Below are 19,589 nucleotides of genomic sequence, written 5' to 3'. Positions count from 1 at the left end.
ATATCTACCTTTTGCTTGTTGCTTTGTCTGTCAAGGTTCCTTTGTAGGACTCGTAACAAAGACGCACTGAACTCTTCCTTGGTGAGATCTTGCGACATATGCAGTTGTTGAAGTTGGGAGTTCAGGATCATGTAGAAAGGAGTCGAGCGCCGGGTCAGGCTCGAAACTGCTATATTTCTAGACTGTAACCATGTAGCGTTGGTTAAAAAGTGTTACCTTGAGGTACCACTGCGCGAGCTGCTTGTGCTCGTCGAACATGCGCTTGGGACTCCTCGTTGTTGAGGTACGGGGATATTGGCCGCAGATGCGGATCCAGCATCATGTGCATGGAGTCGAGCGCCGGGTCAGGTTCGACAGTGTTACCTTGAGGTACTCCTGCGCGAGCTGCTTGTGCTCGTCGAAGATGCGCTTGGACTCCTCGTTGTTGAGGTCCGGGGATATTGGCCGCAGGTGCGGGTCCAGCATCATGTGCATGGAGTCGAGCGCCGGGTCAGGTTCGGGCGGCGCCGCGCCGCCGGGGCCCGAGGGCGAGCCGCTACTGTTGCCTGCAACAACATAAAAGGACCACTTACAAACGTGGACTGATGACATGACTATTCAGTTAGAAATATAAAAAAAATTCGATGGCCTATGGGATTAAAACGCTTTCATTACGAATTACGAGTAACAGCGTCCTATCCTAATCGGTAGTGACCCTGCCTGCCTACGAAGCAGGGCATTTATTTATTTGTTTATCACAGATATTTAGTACCCACGATACAGGCTAGATCAATTTGTGTAAGATTGTCCGAAAATATTTCTTTTTTATTAAATAAGCAATATGTAAAAAATAAATTATGCCTTTCATCATTGAATCACAAATAATAGTTCGTTATCAACCCTGTGAGGTAAGACAGATTGATTTTAAATGTTCAGTTCAAAACGTGAATATTTTTTATAGTAGATTTATCTGTCTAAGGTCTAGGTATCTCGGACTCTATCAATCGTACATTTTTAAGATTTTCCAGGTTAATAAATTTGCAAATACTAGTAATCTATGGATCAATAGTAATAGTTTGGAGCTTACATGAAGATACCCGTTATCAGATCAGTGGTACTCGGCCTTTTGTTTCTAAATTAAATTACAAATACGCTAATAGTATTACTCTGTGTTAATATATATAACTTTTAACAATCTGTTTTTGTTCAATCTGTTTAACGTTCAATATGCGCGTCATTATAGAAAACAATGTTTTAAGCTAAAATTAACAAGGAATAGAATTTCTAAACCTCACGCTCCACTACAACCTCAAAAATCACTCTCCAGAACCAATATAGGACATACCAATTTTATGTTTGTATAATGCTTACATAGATATAAACAGTGCGTGAATGTATTAATATTCGCCGTTAGCCTCACGTGCTGCGGTGATTCAGAGAGACGTAATTATAACAATTGGCGGTTATAAGCAGGCAATACGAGAACAATCCGTGTGTTTAGAGGAATCAGTCGCACTTCCACAGGGTTAAATACGTCAAGAGTTAAATTTACTTTGAGTTGCTGATGTCAGACGCTTCACCTAGATTTCTGTTTTCGGAGTATGATTCTTTTCTCCACAAATAGATGGCAGCACCGAACTAAACAAGGCGACCTCAGATTTTCTTTTTTTCAGATTTTTAATTAATTTATTTTATATAAACAAACACAATTTTAATGTACAACAATTGTAACAGTAAATCACTGCGAAAACTTTAGTCGATCACGAATTTTTTTCTGATTATTTATGACTTTTTCCAAGATTCATATTGTTGATGGTTTACAAAGAGGCCGCAAGTGTTAATCGAGGAGAGAAATAGAAGGACGCGACGCGCGCAAAGCAGTTTCCGCGTAGCGTGGGGCGGGCGGCGGCGGTGGCGATCGACACTCACTGTAAAATATCCAACTACAGCTGACCGTGTCCCTGATGGTGGTGACGATGCCGGCGGAGGCGTCACACGCGTCGAGGCGCTCGTGGCGCTCGCGGCGGCGCAGGCGCGCGGGCAGCGGGGTCATGGCGCGTGTTCTCGCGAAGACAGTGCGCCGAGCACTGCACGCCCGAGGCCGAAATACGGCGGGAGAGCCGGGAGCGGGCGGTGCAACAAACAAACCGCCGCTATTCGCGGTGCGGTGAGTCAGCGACGTCAAGCGAGCTAAATGCGGACGCCGTGTGCTGGCCGCCCTTCGTGAGGTTTTCTGCCGTTTTCGCCGGCAGGGCGCGCTCTGCAGCCGGTCGTCGACCCGCGCCCACGCCGCAGCTTGCACCCGGCACCGCCGGCCGAGCCCCGTGCTCCGTTTGCCTACGCGGAATCACCGGAACCGTAAAGCGAATCGTAAACATGTGCGGGGCCTTGCATTTCCTACGAGAGAAATGCCAATGCATGCAATTATTATGCAATGCATCGTCACTTGTCAAAGAATTTGCCCTTGAAGGTGTGAAATTATACAAACACACGGCGAAACAAATGTACAAGAAGAGAGTTTAGACGGCATCAACGCGTCAAACAATGCTACACCAAGCCAACATTTTTTGACACAATTTATTACGGTTATGATATGACGCAAATAATTATAAATGTCGAGGCCGATTAAGGGTTGTGTGTTAGTAATGTCAACAAGTTTACGATGGCGTAGGCGCGCGCGCAGGGTCTAATCAGGGCTCGGTGATTGCGGCATCGTCCCTTATTCATAGAACGATTGCACGCTCAGCTCATCGTAAGGTGCAGTGCGAACGATTGGTCGGAAAGCTGGCGATCGAAACATATATTACCGAATCATGACGAACGTATGCCTAATTTAATGTATCAAAAGAATGTGGCCAGACTAGGCTCTTAGAACAACTACTAGAACCTACACGAATAATAGGTGGGTCGTTCTCAAATTAAATGCGATGAAATAAAATGACTGCGGTCAGCCTCAACTCCGTCAAACATTTCATACACACTTAGTATGATTTGATGGAGTTTAGACGCAGTTACAAATCTGGAGAATGACCCAGGCCAGGTAGGCACTCGGCCTGATGATTCTTTTGATAATTTAAATCTATTGGTAAGTACAGATCACTACACGACTGGCTAAGCGGCCAAAGAAGATGTGTGACCTCTGACACCAGAAAATGCTTCCTATTCATTAGGTATATGTGCTTTTTTATAGTTATAGATGTATGGAATTAAAAATAGGACAATAATATTGTCTTCGGTTACCGCGATAGTTACTCATGAAATAAAACTATGAAAACGGATTATATCGCCTATAATGTATTTATAATACATCCCGACGTAATAGGACAATAATAAACGCAGACGTTTTTGGATGCCCAACCGTTGCCTAGAACTCATTGATAAGACGCCAATTTGTCACAACTAAAATGTGCAGTGACAGGAGCTAAAGTGTATTTGATTTCAAACAAAGTTGTTGTCAAGACCTACTGAAACTCTCTACTAAATTAAATTGCCATTTAAATTTATGATAATTCCTTCAGCGAAATGTACATAAAAGTACCCTTTTCGATTATGTAATTAGAGGGCTATTCTCTTCGACAAAAATAACAATTCAACGTTAAAAAATTCAAGAATTTCAGGGTTCCTGAATAATAAGCATAAATATGAGTCACGTAAAGCGTAGTACCTACGTGTCATCAAACGTCTAGCACGTGCCCTTAGAGAATAATGCATGATGGCGCCGCGTGCCAACTCGAGCTTTAATAGCTCATTACAAGCGTATAACTAGCGTAGTCTTCTGCTCTAAATAATTCAACTCATAAATCACGCCGAACAGCGGAAGTAGAAGACGAGTTATTTGTTTTAAATTTCCGCAACCAGGCAAGTTTTTGAAGTCGACGCGCTATGACAGTCGATAACGCGAAAGTGTAATTCCAAGAATGTGCACATGGCTCAAAAAGTAGTATATAGCAGGTACATATAATGTGTTTATAATTAGCAATTAGCTCAAATGTGGCGTTTCGGAGGGTAATTAACAAGTCGTAGGCGAAGACAGGGCGTGCGAGCGGCAGGGCCGCTGACGGATGGCCACCTCTCACCACTCGCTGGATATGACTAATACGCGCTGAATTTTACGACTCCTAACTTCGATGAACCATAAAATTTAAACCGGGAACAGGAAATTTTACGCGTATTTTATTCTGGCACGGGCCAAACTTGGGACGGCGAAGAGAGATGCTTGATGTAGAATCAAACTAAGAACGAGATGTGACGAGATAAGATTGTAATTAATGTCAGTGACATAATTGAAATATAAGGAGCGTCAGCAGCGCGGCGCGCGTCGCGTTTGACGGATCAGCTCAGGTGTCAGGCACTAAGCGATCACGAGCAAACATGACAATGGATGAGAATCTGTCTTGGCAAATGCGCGTTCTTATCGAAGCCATCGTGCCCGAGCATCATATCTTTAGTGGGTGCAAATACTTCGCAACGGACATTAATGGACTTAGATGATAAGTGACGGCTGTTGTTGCAGACAGGGCCAAACAAAACACGCGTAGGTATCTAATCTGTGCGATTGTTCAGTAAATATATATGCAGTGTGATGGGATTGCGTAAAGATTAACTATTTTTTTGGGTTATTGAGACGTCTTGATTTAGTGCGCGTTCGAAACTCCTCTGGTCCGTCTCGCCGAGTGGCATGTGCTGCGTATCTGCTCAGTGGATAATCCAATAAATCTGGGCATTAAGGAAAGTTTTCTTTGATCGGTGGCGTTAATATGTTTTCAATTTGGCGTCGGGCGGGACGGCCGGCAGACCGGCCCGATTGCGTCAGTCGCGCTGACATCTCGTGGAAACTGTCCACGGAACGACAACATATTCTATAAGCGACCTGATTTATAGTTACAGGCGGCGATCAGGAAAGTGTCTGCTAAGTCGGTTAACGCTTCCCGACATTGATGAGTTGCATGAATATAGGTGTTGCTTTCACGGGGTCTAAATGCTAAGGTTGAATCATAAACTGTTGCTACGCCGTCTCATCCTATCATGTCTAGCCAAAAAGAAAAAATTCTGGTGGGCACAAATTCAAAAAGCAAACGTAAAAAAGAACAAAGCTAGATTTGATTTATTCTTGAATAAGGTTGTTGGCACGTTTGATCGATGTTTTTGTTTGAAGGAGTTTTCACACAAATACCTATATTAATTTAGCTCTATACTTTACATACACTGTATACATAACTTTCTCGTCTTAGTCATACTGCACAAAAAGAACGGACCAAAGCGGTTGGTAAAATTAAAAATATACTCGAATCGAAATGCCGGCACTTACTTCAGAGCTGATTGCCAAAACATCTTCAGAATTTCCAAACTTTTATTGTCGGCATCACGTTTGGCGTGTTACGTCGCACATCCAGCATTCGAAAGTCTGATTCACCGGAGACACTTTTATTCGCCACGGAAATATCTCCGAAGTGAAATTAGGCGTCCTTGCGTCCAGTTTTAAATGTAAATAAGGACAATAATACATGAGTAAATCTATACAAGGCAGCTAACCTCAATGAGTCGTCGAGTCGTGTAAGAGATCCAGCGTACGTGACTTTTTATGTACATTCGAGAATGCGCTGTCAGGTAAATTGCTATTGTATTGAATTGACCATAGCGACAGTTCCAGGCAGTAAAGGAAAGGCGGGTGTCTCAAATGTCTTAATCACTGCACAAAAGTCACCGTGAATCTAGCTCAGAAATGTTTATTCGTCAATGGTGGGATAGTATCTATAATGAGAAGAACATTATTTGGGTGTATCAACGCTTAGTAAAGAGGGCAGTTTACAATATCGTGCCAAATTTACGGCGAAACTAGAACTGGGCCGTCACCATTAATGTGCTATTTTACGTGATTGTTTCCAGATCACATCATCAAAGAATTGTTTGTGCGCGGATACAAAGCAGAAGACGAGGAACGACGGCTGGAGACAGGCGGCAGACTGGAAGATTAAGACCATTTTAATTGGCATTTCATTACACTTCAGGCCTTGTATTCCCATCGCCGAGCGCTGGCGAAGGGACGATTGGAGCGGGCTAACTAATCTGTTTTTACAAAACTAATAACTTTGTTTAGAAATGTCTTTACAAACCGGTTAGCATTGCTTTTGCAAATATTAAAATAAGGTGTCGTGTCCTGCCTTTTTTATTATTTCCTAAATATACATTATACATAAACTCACGATTACATCACACACGTAATAGATGCCATTGGTGGTAACATTAATCAATAGCTTCTTGTACAGGGCACAACATTTTTCTATTTACTTTTCAATACCGATACCAAAGGAAAACATGATATTTCGCCTTACTGCCCACATTACGTCCTTGAATCCACATAGGATATTATAAATGGATATTAATATGGCCCAGCAACAGTAACAGCTACAAATACTTAATCGGAAATCACACTTAGGTACCAATAGGCACTGGTTCACCTTAGGCGACCCCTTGCTCTCAATGCTCGCTTAAGTGATGGGAACAACGCCCCAGTTCCAAAAACTCGAGGTTCTCTGTACGTTATTGCTACCGTTTGCGTAACAGTTTCCTACACGAATCGAAGATTGTTTAGCTTCGTATACTACAGTGAGTGGGCGCGAGTCGGAAGTGGATTAGATGCGAATTATAGCCCGTGGCGTCGTTAGTAGAGCACTTTATTGCCGACGATGACATAATAAACTATTCTTCAGCCATAATACATCATTGAATACTCTGGCTTTTGGCCCGTCATACATCATTTAGGATGGTTCGGTTACCTTCAAGTTTGACGACTAGACCCGCCCTGCGGCGTTGGTCAAAAATATAAATATGTGATTATTAAAAATAGTCGAAAGGTGTGAAGTCCAAGAACAATTCGTGCCTCAAATAACGGTTTAAGTACATGGCGATGTATATAAATATATTATATGTTTCCCTGTATATGTGTATACCTATGTATTTTGACGATGCCTGTAGTTGTTGTTAATGATGCGGGATTGGACGAACTTTGCATGGTGCAGATACTGCTATAAGGTTGTGTTGTGATTTTAGTTCATAACAATCATAAGTTAATCATTAATGATGATGCGGGATTGGACGAACTTTGCATGGTGCAGATACTGCTATAAGGTTGCGTTGTGATTTTAGTTCATAACAATCATGTTAATCATCCAGGCTGTATATCATGAACCGTGATAGCTAGACAGTTGAAATTTTCACAGATGATGCAGTTATATTGCCGCTATAATTACAAATACTAAAAACAGAATAAGATTAATATTTTAGTGGGGCTCCCATACAACAAACGTGATTTTTTGCAGTTTTTTGCGTAATGGTACGGAACCCTTCGTGCGCGAGTCCGACTCGCACTTGGCCGGTTTTAATATTGATTCCAAGGATCAAATTTTATTAAGGTAGTTCATGTGAACTGCTAATTATTTTGCAGCTCGACTATTTATGAAACAGATAAATTATAACAGAGGCAGATCGATATTGGTTATAATGTTGACCGTTTGTGAATTGTTTGCTGAACAAAAGTTGTAGCTCGATTTTTATTTATTGCCAGCAAAATTTCTGTATGCTGTCCAAATGATTTATTGGCTATTTGTTTTGCAAGACATTTTTAAAAACGGCTGATCATTTAATTACTTCCCATTTCTTAACACGTACCTGCTTGGATCGAAAAACAGTGTACCTATTCAATTAAAAATTTAGTCAATATGTACACATTGTACAGCAACAAAATTTAGGCAAGTTCCTAAATCCAAAATCGATTTTGTTAAAAGCCGAATGCCGATAGAATAAATTCTGTAGAAAGATTATTGGTTGTTGCAGCAAAAGGTGGTCAATTTCAACAAGAATAACAAAACATGGTCCAGCCTGGTCGTATAATGAATTTATTCTTAACATGCGACCCGCACCGGCTTCGCACGGGTTAACAAGTTACACACCTAAACCTTCCTCAAGAATAATTCTTATGATAATTTGATACTTAGGTGAAAACCGCATCAAAATCCGTTCAGTAGTTTTTGAGTTTATCGCGAACATACATACAGACAGACGCAGCGGGGGACTTTGTTTTATAAGGTGTATCGATCAAAACATCCACTGCGATTTTTTCCTGTGTACAAAACGTATGTCTGTATAAGGCGGTTGTTACGTTGGTATGTTATCAATAAATTTAAAACGCATTCCCAAAAAACCGATGCCAATAAATGCGCTCTCGCAGATAGGAAGTAATACAAAGTTATTGGCAAAGGTAGCGTTGTGAAATAGCGCGGTGAGTCACGCGCGTATTTAGAGCCGCGCCGAGCCAGCCCCTCATGTCGGCCTAAACATATTCTCATAGAGTAATTCTGAGGAAGATGGCCAATGGAACAATTTATTGGACCTCTGGGGTCCTAGTCAAGATACTCAAGATGAGAATCGTACATCGACAAATGCCAAAACGATAAGAAAAAATGTATCGGGATGACGGGTTCTACTCGTACGAAAAGTAACGTGACTGTTTTCATACATCATATAAATTTTGAAAATAGCGCTCGCTAATGAAAAAGGGAGGGGGGGGGGTTCTTACTATAGCAATATGGGTACCAAATGAAAGCTAGTGAAAAGAATATTTCAAAAATATATGTAAATAGTCTGGTTTATTGTTTGTTTTAATAATAGTTGCAGTTTAATGTAACAGAAAATTATACTTTTGTTCAACTTGATGTACCTACTTTTCTTATTTTTGGTTATATCTAGTTATCTTCGGTTACCGCGATAGTTACTCATGAAATAAAACTATGAAAACGGATTATATCGCGTATATTGAATTTATAATACATCCCGACGTTTCGAACTCTTTACAGCGTTCGTGGTCAACGGGTGACTGGTGGTGGATAGTTTTATTTTATATCTAGTTAATTATTTTTTAACGTTATATAGAGGATATTCACAGTCACTTGGTATGTATTTTGAAATGATCCTTTCAGTCATTTTTCAAATTAGAGCAGTTCAAAGTCAACTGTGGATTGTGAAATTTTTGAACGTTTTCTAATAATTTGTTAGACGAAGTAGTGAAAATGTTACAGTATGTTATATATTTGTGATCTACTCACAAAGCCCTTTCATTTGATACCCCACATGGTATGATTTAAAAAAAAGTAAAAAACTTTGTACTGCCGACTTGTTGACGTCACAGCAACTACCCCCACCACTTTCCATGCGATTGTCATCTCATATATTTGTGTTCAGGACATCACACTGAATGCATTGATACCAAATATGTCCATATTTGCCACGACATGAGCGAAAATCGATTTCCAGAAGACTTCTAGACCAAAAACCATCGTACTATCAATACCGATTACAATTTAGATTTTTTAAACCCTTAATTTAGGAGACCTTATATTATTATTTAAAACGGAAGAGAAAAATGAAAAAACGAAAAACCGGCCAAGTGCGAGTCGGACTCGCGCACGAAGGGTTACGTACAATTACGCAAAAAACGGCAAAAAAACTTGTTATATGGAAGCCCCACTTAATTTTTTTTTCTGTTTTTAGTATTTGTTGTCTTAGCGGCAACAGAAATACATCATCTGTGAAAATTTCTACTGTCTAGCTATCACGGTTCATGAGATACAGCCTGGTGACAGTCAGACAGACAGACGGACGGACAGCGGAATCTTAGTAATAGGGTCCGTTTTTACCCTTTGGGTACGGAACCGTAAAAATGAGATACCTAAGCAGAAACACTTGACTGTACGGCGACTGAATGGCTTAAACCGTTGCATTTAAGGGAGATTTAAGTACCAGCTGTCTTCAAAATGTGTAAATAAATACGAGAAGAAAAGCGACGCGCTCTCGCGCAAAGCTGGCAATCGTCAAGGCGTGCTTATGTAAAGTATTCGTTTGACTGACAAGGACCGGTGTAAGCGATTACGCGGAGGTAGCATTGAACATAACGCGAGTTAGCGTAAACGTAGCGACAGCGGCGCCGGTACGTGACGCAGGAGCGAGCCCCGACCTACTTATGTCGTCGAAAAAATCAGCAGATGTTCAACTTTGAGGCGGGATATATCGAGCGGGGCAGAATGTGTTGTTCCGAATAGAAATAAACTTGTCACATATTTTGATTGTATCTAGAGCGGGCGGTTAGTCATAGCGGCTGATGCCAACGGCCCGGCAGAGTCGAACGCAGCAGCTATAAAGGCAAGGCAAGCGTTCCAGACCAAGCTGATTCAGAGGAGGCGCCGTCTGCAAAATGTCTCTACACTAATTATTTACGACCAATGTTTATTGTGACAATAAAATAATTGACTTATCACGAGATCCCATTTAATTTCGTGTTAGATTAATAAAATCACGGCGTAGCTGGAGGACGTAGGTGAATAAAAAGTTGCGGTAATTTTCTATAATTGCTGAACAGAAATACTTCCCACTATCATTGCAGCCCACGTTCACTACGAATAAACTCGAGCGCACGTGCTCACCCGCTGTTACATTTCAACAAACAGTTCTTTAAGGGTCCCCTTGAAATAGTACGAGCTCGGTACGCGTTACGTAAACAGAGTTATTTTTGAATCTTCAAAGGGGGTTGTTTTATTAGCGTCACTTTGAGATGTCGCTACAATAAAAGAGATAACAATGGGAATAAATTTAGAGCGGTCGTAATATTGGACAGCGTCCGAGCGTTGCCGTTAAAGCAGAACTTGTATTCGTATTGGTCATAAAGCACAGACGAGTGTTCGACTCTGGCAATCCAGCATAAACATGATCTCCTATTATTTATACATAATTGTTACGTATCTCTGTGCGGCTGGTACTGGTTACCTGAGTTGGCTGCGCGCGGATGGCGGAATAACAGCCGAGAAAACGACAGGGTCGATGTGGCCATACGCAGAGATGGCCGGGATTAAACTAGCTCGTATATTTAATTGTTTACATCTGCGGTGTACGCATCGCACATCATAAAATAATTAGTGATTCATCGGACCGGGTGGGGGGCAGCGCAGGGCGCGAGAGCTTTTGGCATTGCCTTTTGACAGCCGATTATTTCGCTGTCGGCGATCGTTATTGGTGATTACTTTACGGTGGAGAGTTGGGCGTTAGTAGTATTTATCACAGTTAGCTATATTGACGATTAGGAATCCAAAAAGGTCACATAAAAATATAAACGTAGTTTAAACATAACATATATCGCGTTAACAAGAGGGGCCCGCAGTATATATTCAGGTTTTCAGCACTACAAATGTACGAATCATATAGGCACAACTGACAAGTGAAAGTTGAATGTTATAATATAATTTGCTGAAAGAGATTAGGAGGCGAAAAAAAAAGGAAGGAACTTGCGGAACAAAAAAAAATTAAGGGCGACATAAAAGCTAATGACTGGTTTAATAGAAAAATAAAGATAATATAGTCTGTCAAGCTATTTCTGTCAGTAGAAAAAAAGCGGAAATTTTAAGAAATGTATTAGGCGCGAAGGGTTATCATCCCATAAAAAAATTGAATTTCGCGCCCTTTTCTACAGACAAAGTTCTTTGACAGACTATAATTATCAAATTTAACAAGCCGTTGATAATCGGTTCTCCCTATGCGTCATTTTGGCATTGATGTATTCATAAGAATGTGACAAAACTTTACAAAGATTTCTTAAGTTTTATGATCAAGGAGGTAAATTAAACCTTGTACCTAGATTTGTTTCTTACTACTACTTCACAAAATTGCTAGGATGGCAGTCCCGGTATGCTATGGTCCCGAATTCAAACTCGGAACATTCAGAAAGGGTCTTGCTTAGACATCACTTCTAATCTAAATAAAATTATAAGGATTATATATTCTACAAACATCCTTACAAAAATAGTATTACAACAGGGAATTACACATCCGGAACACGAGTATATACCTAGTGGAAAAGACAAGATGAATCGCATAAGCATTCTTGTAAATCGCATGTAGCCTGATAACTGCCAGGCCAGTATAGCGATTGATAAGAACACGGTAAGCTCGGTAAGTCTCTCTAGGCTGAATTGTTAATTTGTTATACATATTAACTTTGCCAGTTCGACTATTTCCCCTTAGCAAATCACCCGCGTATCATCTTGACTAGATTATATTCACTGACCTACGAGTATTTATGCTGAGTTATGTTCGCAGTTAAACAATAAAGTATTAAAAGTAAGTACGGTCTAACATTTCATTAAATTGATTAAATAGATCGAATCGAATGCGAAATTGTTCGGAACAACATTGTTCCGTATACAGAAAAGCCTAACGAATATGTATTATATCGTCATGCTGTAGGTATTTAGATGTGGACCGTGGACCCAGAGCCGGCCCGAGTCCCTGATCAGGGTAGAGCGAAATCGGGTTATGGCGCCCTTCGTTGAAGCTTTTTACCCAAAAGCAAAACGAACCGAATTTTGGGCCCGCGTCACACTCGCGTCTTTTAAAACTTTTTTTTTTTCTCATTTGCCCCCTTGCCATGCGGGGCCTAGAGCGGCCGCTCCACTCGCTCTACCCTAGATCCGGCCCTGTGTGGACCTAATAAAAAGGGCGATTCCCAAGATTAATGTTGACTCCCCAAGAAATTCCCAAGATAAATTCCTAAGAATGATGTCATATAATAGTCACGTTTATCGCGTGATAAAAGACAAAATAAAGGATTTAACCTCTTCTATCTAAAACTTGGCATATTCTCGCGATTTACTAAAAACTAATTCTTATCAATGTTTCGCATGGCGCTTTAGACGGTACGGACAGTAGCTTCTAAAGCCTAAGGTTTCACAAATATGGACTAATAATTTAATAACATATTTTTTTAAATAAATATTTGGGGACAATTTTACACAGAGCGACATAGCCCCAAATTAGACAGCTTGTACGGTCAAGCAATTTAATTATAGTACCATTTCGTACCTTGTCAGTGACAATATTATGAGATCCCTAGCGTGATCTCCTCAATGCTTTCATATTGATTGTCACTGTGACAAGGTAGGAAATGATACAGATTGACTGTACTATGGGTACTAGGCGACGATATACGTCCAGAGACAGCAACGGAATTGAGAGCCGTGGCCGAATCGGCCGTGGAGTTATTATTATTATAGATAGATAGATAGATAGATAGCGTTTATTCGTGGCAAAAAAGAGGAAAACACGTACATAGGAAACACAACATAAATAATATAAGCCACGAAATAGTCCCGACTCAGCATGGTGCTAGCCTGGCTGGGCTAGCGCTGATCTTCCGTCGGGGCCATGAACTAGTGCAGTTCTAAGAATACTAACACAGTATAAAACAAATAATAAAAGACACGTCAAGATTAATTAAAACAAACAAGATGCAAAAATAAAAATAAACAACAATTCGTTAAATAATAACAATGAGAGTGAGTGGCGGTTGCGGAAGGGACAAAAAAGGCAGTAAGTACATACTTAATACACTTATGTAAATATAATAATCTATATTGAATCTAAACGTAGCTTGTCTCAAGTTTGAGGCATTCCTCGTTAAATTGATGTTTAAGCATAAACTTTTTTAAAGTTGTTTTAAAACTATGAATGCTTTGCAGGTTTCTGATAGGAGGTGGGATGTTGTTCCAACACCTAGTGGCTGCGTAACGAAAACTGCCTCTGAAGGCTGCTGATGTGTGTCTAGGAGTTAGAAGTTGAGTCGCAGACCGCCGACCCCAGCGTGACTCAGATATGGAAAGCTTCTCATACAAATAAATAGGAGTCTGACAGTTTATTACTCCAAAGAGTAAAGAAGCAAGGTGCAGCTTACGGCGGTGGTGCATTTTGCATTATTGCTTATATAGATAAATACATACTTAGATACATAGATAACATCCATTACTCAGAAAAAATATTCGTAATAAACACACAAATAAATGTCCGGAGGCCGTCAAAATTGAATCCTGGATTATTTTATGATTCATCGTAGAATACTCACGTCTTTCTATCTTTCGTTTATGAAGGATTTATATAGAACTAAAGGTAGCACAAATTTGGGTGGAGAGAGTTGTCTGGGAGATAATTCAATAGGATAATACAATCAAAACACCAAAAGTGGAAAATATGAGAAAAGGAGGAGATGAATGAAAACTGTGAATTCATTCTAGATAAAAGAAACTTAAGGGTCCCCGGCAAGCTCGGTTCTCCATACAAACGTGGTTACGCTCTCATTTTAAAACGAGTAGCTAGTTTGCTCTGAAACTTACTTACAATAGGATAAGGTATATCTATGTCTGTAATTAGTTTATGTAGCTTCAGATACCATAGCTAAAAAATACAGCGAATTTAAGTTTTTACATAAAGTTTTTTGCTCTATTTCGTTTGTTTTATAAACTGGAGCTCTATAAACTAATTACAGACTAGACTAGATATACCTCATGTCATTGTATGTGCAAAGTTTCATTACAATCCAACACGTAGTTTGAAAATGAGAACGAAACTCCGTTTGTATGAAAAGTGAAATTCGGCCGAGCTTGCCGGGGACTCTGATTCAGTAAAATACTACTCAAAATCTTTGCTGGATTGGGGTGATGATAGGTTACTCCGGGTTATTTAAAGGTTTGGACCAAGTTATATTCTGGCATCTGGAACTGGTTGGTTTCTCATTAACATTGCAATTTTTGCTTACGAACATCGTTCGTTGGTAAGTAAGTATAAAAATCGGAATAACGTACATGGCTACCTACAAAAATTGTTCCATTATTCAAAATTGTAGTACCGTGATAGCTAGACAGTTGACATTTTCACAGATGATGTATTTCTGTTGCCGCTATAACAACAAATACTAAAAAGTACGGAACCCTCGGTGCGCGAGTCCGACTCGCACTTGGCTGGTTTTTTTCTATTACAACTTTTTTGTACATTAGGAAATGCTTAGAAAATTTCCGAAGCTTAAAACACTTGATAGTATCTTAAAATTATTGAAAAACAAACCACCAAAAATTACTCACTCATGAAAACGTCAACAAATAATTCCAATGTATCCTGTTGCACTGTTATAGAAACCTGAACAGAACAGTCTGTATTAGGCATCTCACTGGATTATAACAACATCGGGATCTCCCTACTACACTGTTTGTTGTCGCGAGCCGCGTGGCTGCACCCGGGTGCAGGCGTGCACTGAGACGCGAGACTGTGCGACGTCGCCCGGCCGTTCGAAACCTCCCCAATAACCTTAAATTAGATTAATTGTATCTGGCTGATTCATGCTTGCCGCGCATCGTACTGTGACACCAGAATAATGAGCTTGCTCAATATGAGTATAAAAACATTTGTTTTGTAGTTGGTCTCAACGAATTTTTCTATAAGTCATCCTGCATTTCAGTACCTTGTAACTGTCCAGAACTGACATTTACATTTAAGAAACCATTCTGTTTGAAATTAATATCACATTACTCTTTGCTATGGCAATAATTTCAAAGTAAAGAGTATGGTATGCCAAATCTATAACAGATTTTTTAAAATAAAAATGAATACCACTCCGAGTTAGAATTTATTTTAACGGAACGTCTAAGGGCAGCCAGACCTATTCTTAGTCATCTTCTTTATGGTTCCCTCTCATGACTGCAAATCGTGACCAAATATAATATCCCCATGCCTACATGTGACGAGAGCCATGCGGCCCTCTGCATGGAGTCCTCTACAGACGTCTTTTGCTAGGCCCCTTAAGCCCAAATAAATAAATATCATAGGACATTCTTACACAGATTGACTAAGTCCCACGGTAAGCACTAGAAGGTTTGTGTTGTGGATACTCAGACAACGATATCTATAGACAAATACTTAAAAACATAGAAAACACCCATGAGTCATCTCATCTTCACTCAGGAACAAATATCAAACAAATAAATGCCCTTACTACCGGGTTTCGAACCCAGGACCACCGGCTTCATAGGCAGGGTCACTACCCAATAGCCAGAACGGTCGTCAAAAGAGTAAAGGTAGACTTTATTCTGTCTAAGTTGACTGATTCGTCTGTAGTTGGGAGATATATATTTCTAATCTAAAAAAGTTTCAAACGATAATCGGTAACGGGAATCGATGGATACTGGATAGCTCGCCGATCAAAGGCCGTTACTGTATAAAAATCAACACACTTGTTTATTTGATCAGCGCATAACGGCCGATGCTCGTGCGTCGACGGCGCACATGAAAATATTACGACTTTTATTTACTTTAACCACATCGATGTCTGGATGAGTCAGAGGCAGCCAGGAAACTATGCGGGATCTTGCGCGAGGACGAATTACGCATGCGACAAAATTTCACTGAATTTCTCCTCAATGCTTTTTCAGCGTTAAAGCGAGGCGAAGCGGGGAAATAGATCATTCGAATTTAACTTTTCGTAACATTTCAAGCTACTGATTAAGGTGTACATCTGGAGTATAGCCCTTTATGGAAGTGAAACGTGGACAATGACCCTAAGAGATAGAAAGAGAATGGAAGCATTTGAAATGTGGTGCTGGAGGCGAATGGAAGGCATTAGTTGGAGAGACAGGATAACGAATGAGGAGGTGCTAAGAAGAGTGAGTGAAAGAAGAGCTATTCTGAACACTATTGCAAATAGACGCGGGAAAATGATTGGACACTTAATACGACACGACTACTTCTTTAAAACTATCCTGGAGGGGCGGATAGGAAGGAAGCGGGGTAGAGGAAAACCCAGACGCAGCTTTTTAGATCAAGTGAAAGAAAAAGTAGGGGTCGTGTCGTATCAAAAAGTCAAAGAGCTGGCGCGGGATAGGGAAAGCTGGAAGATACTCCACCGACAAGAGAATAACTCTTAAGTTAATGATGATGAACATTTCATGGCCGCTTGAAAGAAATTTCTATTCAATTCTTACAGACTAGCCGGTTTCACACAGTGTCACACAGTATAGCCGGTTTAAAGTTGTCATGATACTCGTACGCTAAAGTCTTGACTCTTGACTGTTACACTACCTAATATAGGTACACTACCTTCTTCCCGCGGCTTAAATTTATGTGGGATGATGATAATGATGACTGATAAAAACTATCATGTCCTTCCTCGGGCCTCAAATTATCTCCATATATAATTTCATCTTAATATGTTTAGCGGTTTAAGCATGAAGAGGTAACAGACAGGTACATTCGCATTAATAATATTAGCAGGGATTACGCACTTCAAAGTAAAGTCAACAACGCCAAATACGAAGATCGTGATCCTCAAATGTTTGAAAACAAATTGTGGTCGATGTTGTTTCGCCGCAAACTGGATTTTAGCCAAACAACTCAAACAAGTTCGTAACATTTTTCCTTTTAAACAATAAAACTTTTAAATGTAACTATAACTAGCCTCTAGTAAGCCTTAACCTTGTGCAATAGCACAGAATTCTTTATTCATTCATACATCTTATTAATTGTTATTTGCTAGAAGAGATAATAATGTGCTAAAAGCAACGCCATCGCCATTGACCATCATCACTACATAGTATAAAACAAAGTCGCTTCCTTCTGTCTGTCTGTCCCTATGTATGCTTAGATCTTTAAAACTACGCAACGGATTTTGTTGTGTTTTTTAATAGATAGTGATTCAAGAGGAAGGTTTATTATGTATAATACATCAGCATTGCACCCGTGCGAAGCCGGGGCGAGTTGCTAATAGGTGAATATTACGTACGGTCGAGTCCACAAACATCTTTGTACAAACAACGTTGGCTTGTAAAGACAAGCCAACGTTTCAGAAATATATTTTTACACGATCTTATTGTCAGTGCCTTAGAGGCGATATGCAATAAGTTTTACGATTGTGAGTTAACAATGTGACAGAGCAGAGTAGTACACACTTAACATGTCACGTAATGACAGCGAGATTTTGAAATATTAGTGATCTTTTTTCGTACCGATAGCATTTATTCAAGAACCAACCACAAGTATGGACGAAAGTATTTTACATATTAATTGCCTTTTTTGCAAATAAGTACGGTGTGTTACCTTAGCTTGTGTGTATTTGTTTACCTAATCATTTACACCAACTCTCCTGGCGACACCAATAATATATTGAGGTTTAAGGTAAAAAGGCTGTTTTATTCGTCACTACATATTAAAACGTAAAACTTAGTTACTGGATAATCCTATGGTTGACAGTAAGAGATATATCTCCCTACGCCTTTTCCTTTAGTGGCCATGCGTATGTTGCTGTTATAATTATACTCCCGTAAAAGTTGTCATACGTGCCGTGTTAAAAAGAATAATGAACATAAACTCCATTACTCATACAAAAATATTATTATTGGCGTTACATTGTATAACGATATCCATAGGCGTGGAAATGCGTAATTTTCTTCAGAGAGATCTGTCTGCATGCCGATGCCGCGGCGGAAACGGCGGATAAACAGAAGACGATCCGTCTAGCCATCTGCGACCGTCGATACTGACGCGACATGTGCTTTTATCGTAATGTTTGTGTTATGGAATAGACACTGAAATAACGGAGGAATTTGTTTTCGACGAATTTTGCATGAGTCAAAGAGGGATATGGAGACTATTCTCATAAGCAAGGAGCGAAATTCTCATAGCAGACATCAAATGTCAAGAGGGATTGACTAGTGTGTTTTATCGACTGTCGATAAATATTTGTCACAACACGACATCGTTTAAGTAATGAAATTAGACTTTTGGATTAGTAAAATAATGGATAAAACAGAAAATACATTTATTTTATGCTTCTTTAGTTGTTTTAAATGAACTCCACAATTAGAGCAATATAATATAATAGAAGAATCTGCATTGTATAATTATGTATTTATATTTTATAACTTGGACAAGAATATTTATTTATCGATTTGTTTATCGTTATTCTTTTAGGATAAACCATTTTAGTAACAAGGCACCGTAAAGACTTATGAAAACTCAAGCGACATAAATGACATATGTAACGTTGACGTGATTTATTTTAATATGGAGATAAGAGATAAGAGGTCAAATGTTACAGAATAATGTAAAAAGGTGCAGGTGATCGGTAATGCGAAAACATTCGATAACATCGATAACTGGAATCGTCGATGAAATACAATGGTCAATCTCTCTTGAAGTTTGATTTCTGCTATGAGAATCCCGCTCCGTGCTCATAAGTCAACATATTTTATACACGGATATACTGTATCCGTGTACATGAAAACTCAAGCGACATAAATGACATATGTAACGTTGACGTGATTTATTTTAATATGGAGATAAGAGATAAGAGGTCAAATGTTACAGAATAATGTAAAAAGGTGCAGGTGATCGGTAATGCGAAAACATTCGATAACATCGATAACTGGAATCGTCGATGAAATACAATGGTCAATCTCTCTTGAAGTTTGATTTCTGCTATGAGAATCCCGCTCCGTGCTCATAAGTCAACATATTTTATACACGGATATACTGTATCCGTGTACATAGCCTTGCAAATACCACATATTATGAAATCTTTCTGTAGAAGATACTCGTAAGAATGGGTATAGTATGCTATCCTTAAAAGATATTTGTTCACTATCGCGGACTTTTTTGTAGACCAATAAAAGAGAGACAATACCATACTTTGTGTTGTTATATCTCAAACGGATTGAACAGCGTTTTCGATTAAAGCGCTTAGCCGGCATCAT

General features: G+C 39.7%; 1 protein-coding gene across 1 annotated transcript in view; it reads right to left on the bottom strand.

Moving 5' to 3' along the window:
- The window catches only part of LOC134746568 (mitogen-activated protein kinase kinase kinase 7), a 39,036-nt gene that overhangs the window by 2,882 nt on the left and 16,565 nt on the right, over positions 1 to 19,589 (bottom strand). Inside the window, exon 8 of the mRNA XM_063680987.1 lies at positions 364 to 545. Within this exon, the coding sequence (XP_063537057.1) occupies positions 364 to 545 (182 nt within the window). The remainder of the gene's footprint in view (positions 1 to 363; positions 546 to 19,589) is intronic.

The sequence above is a fragment of the Cydia strobilella genome, chromosome 13, assembly GCF_947568885.1.
Source record: "Cydia strobilella chromosome 13, ilCydStro3.1, whole genome shotgun sequence".
Lineage (NCBI taxonomy): Eukaryota > Metazoa > Arthropoda > Insecta > Lepidoptera > Tortricidae > Cydia > Cydia strobilella.
The sequence above is the reverse complement of the archived record's forward strand: the minus strand, read 5'-3'. Positions and strand labels throughout refer to the sequence as shown.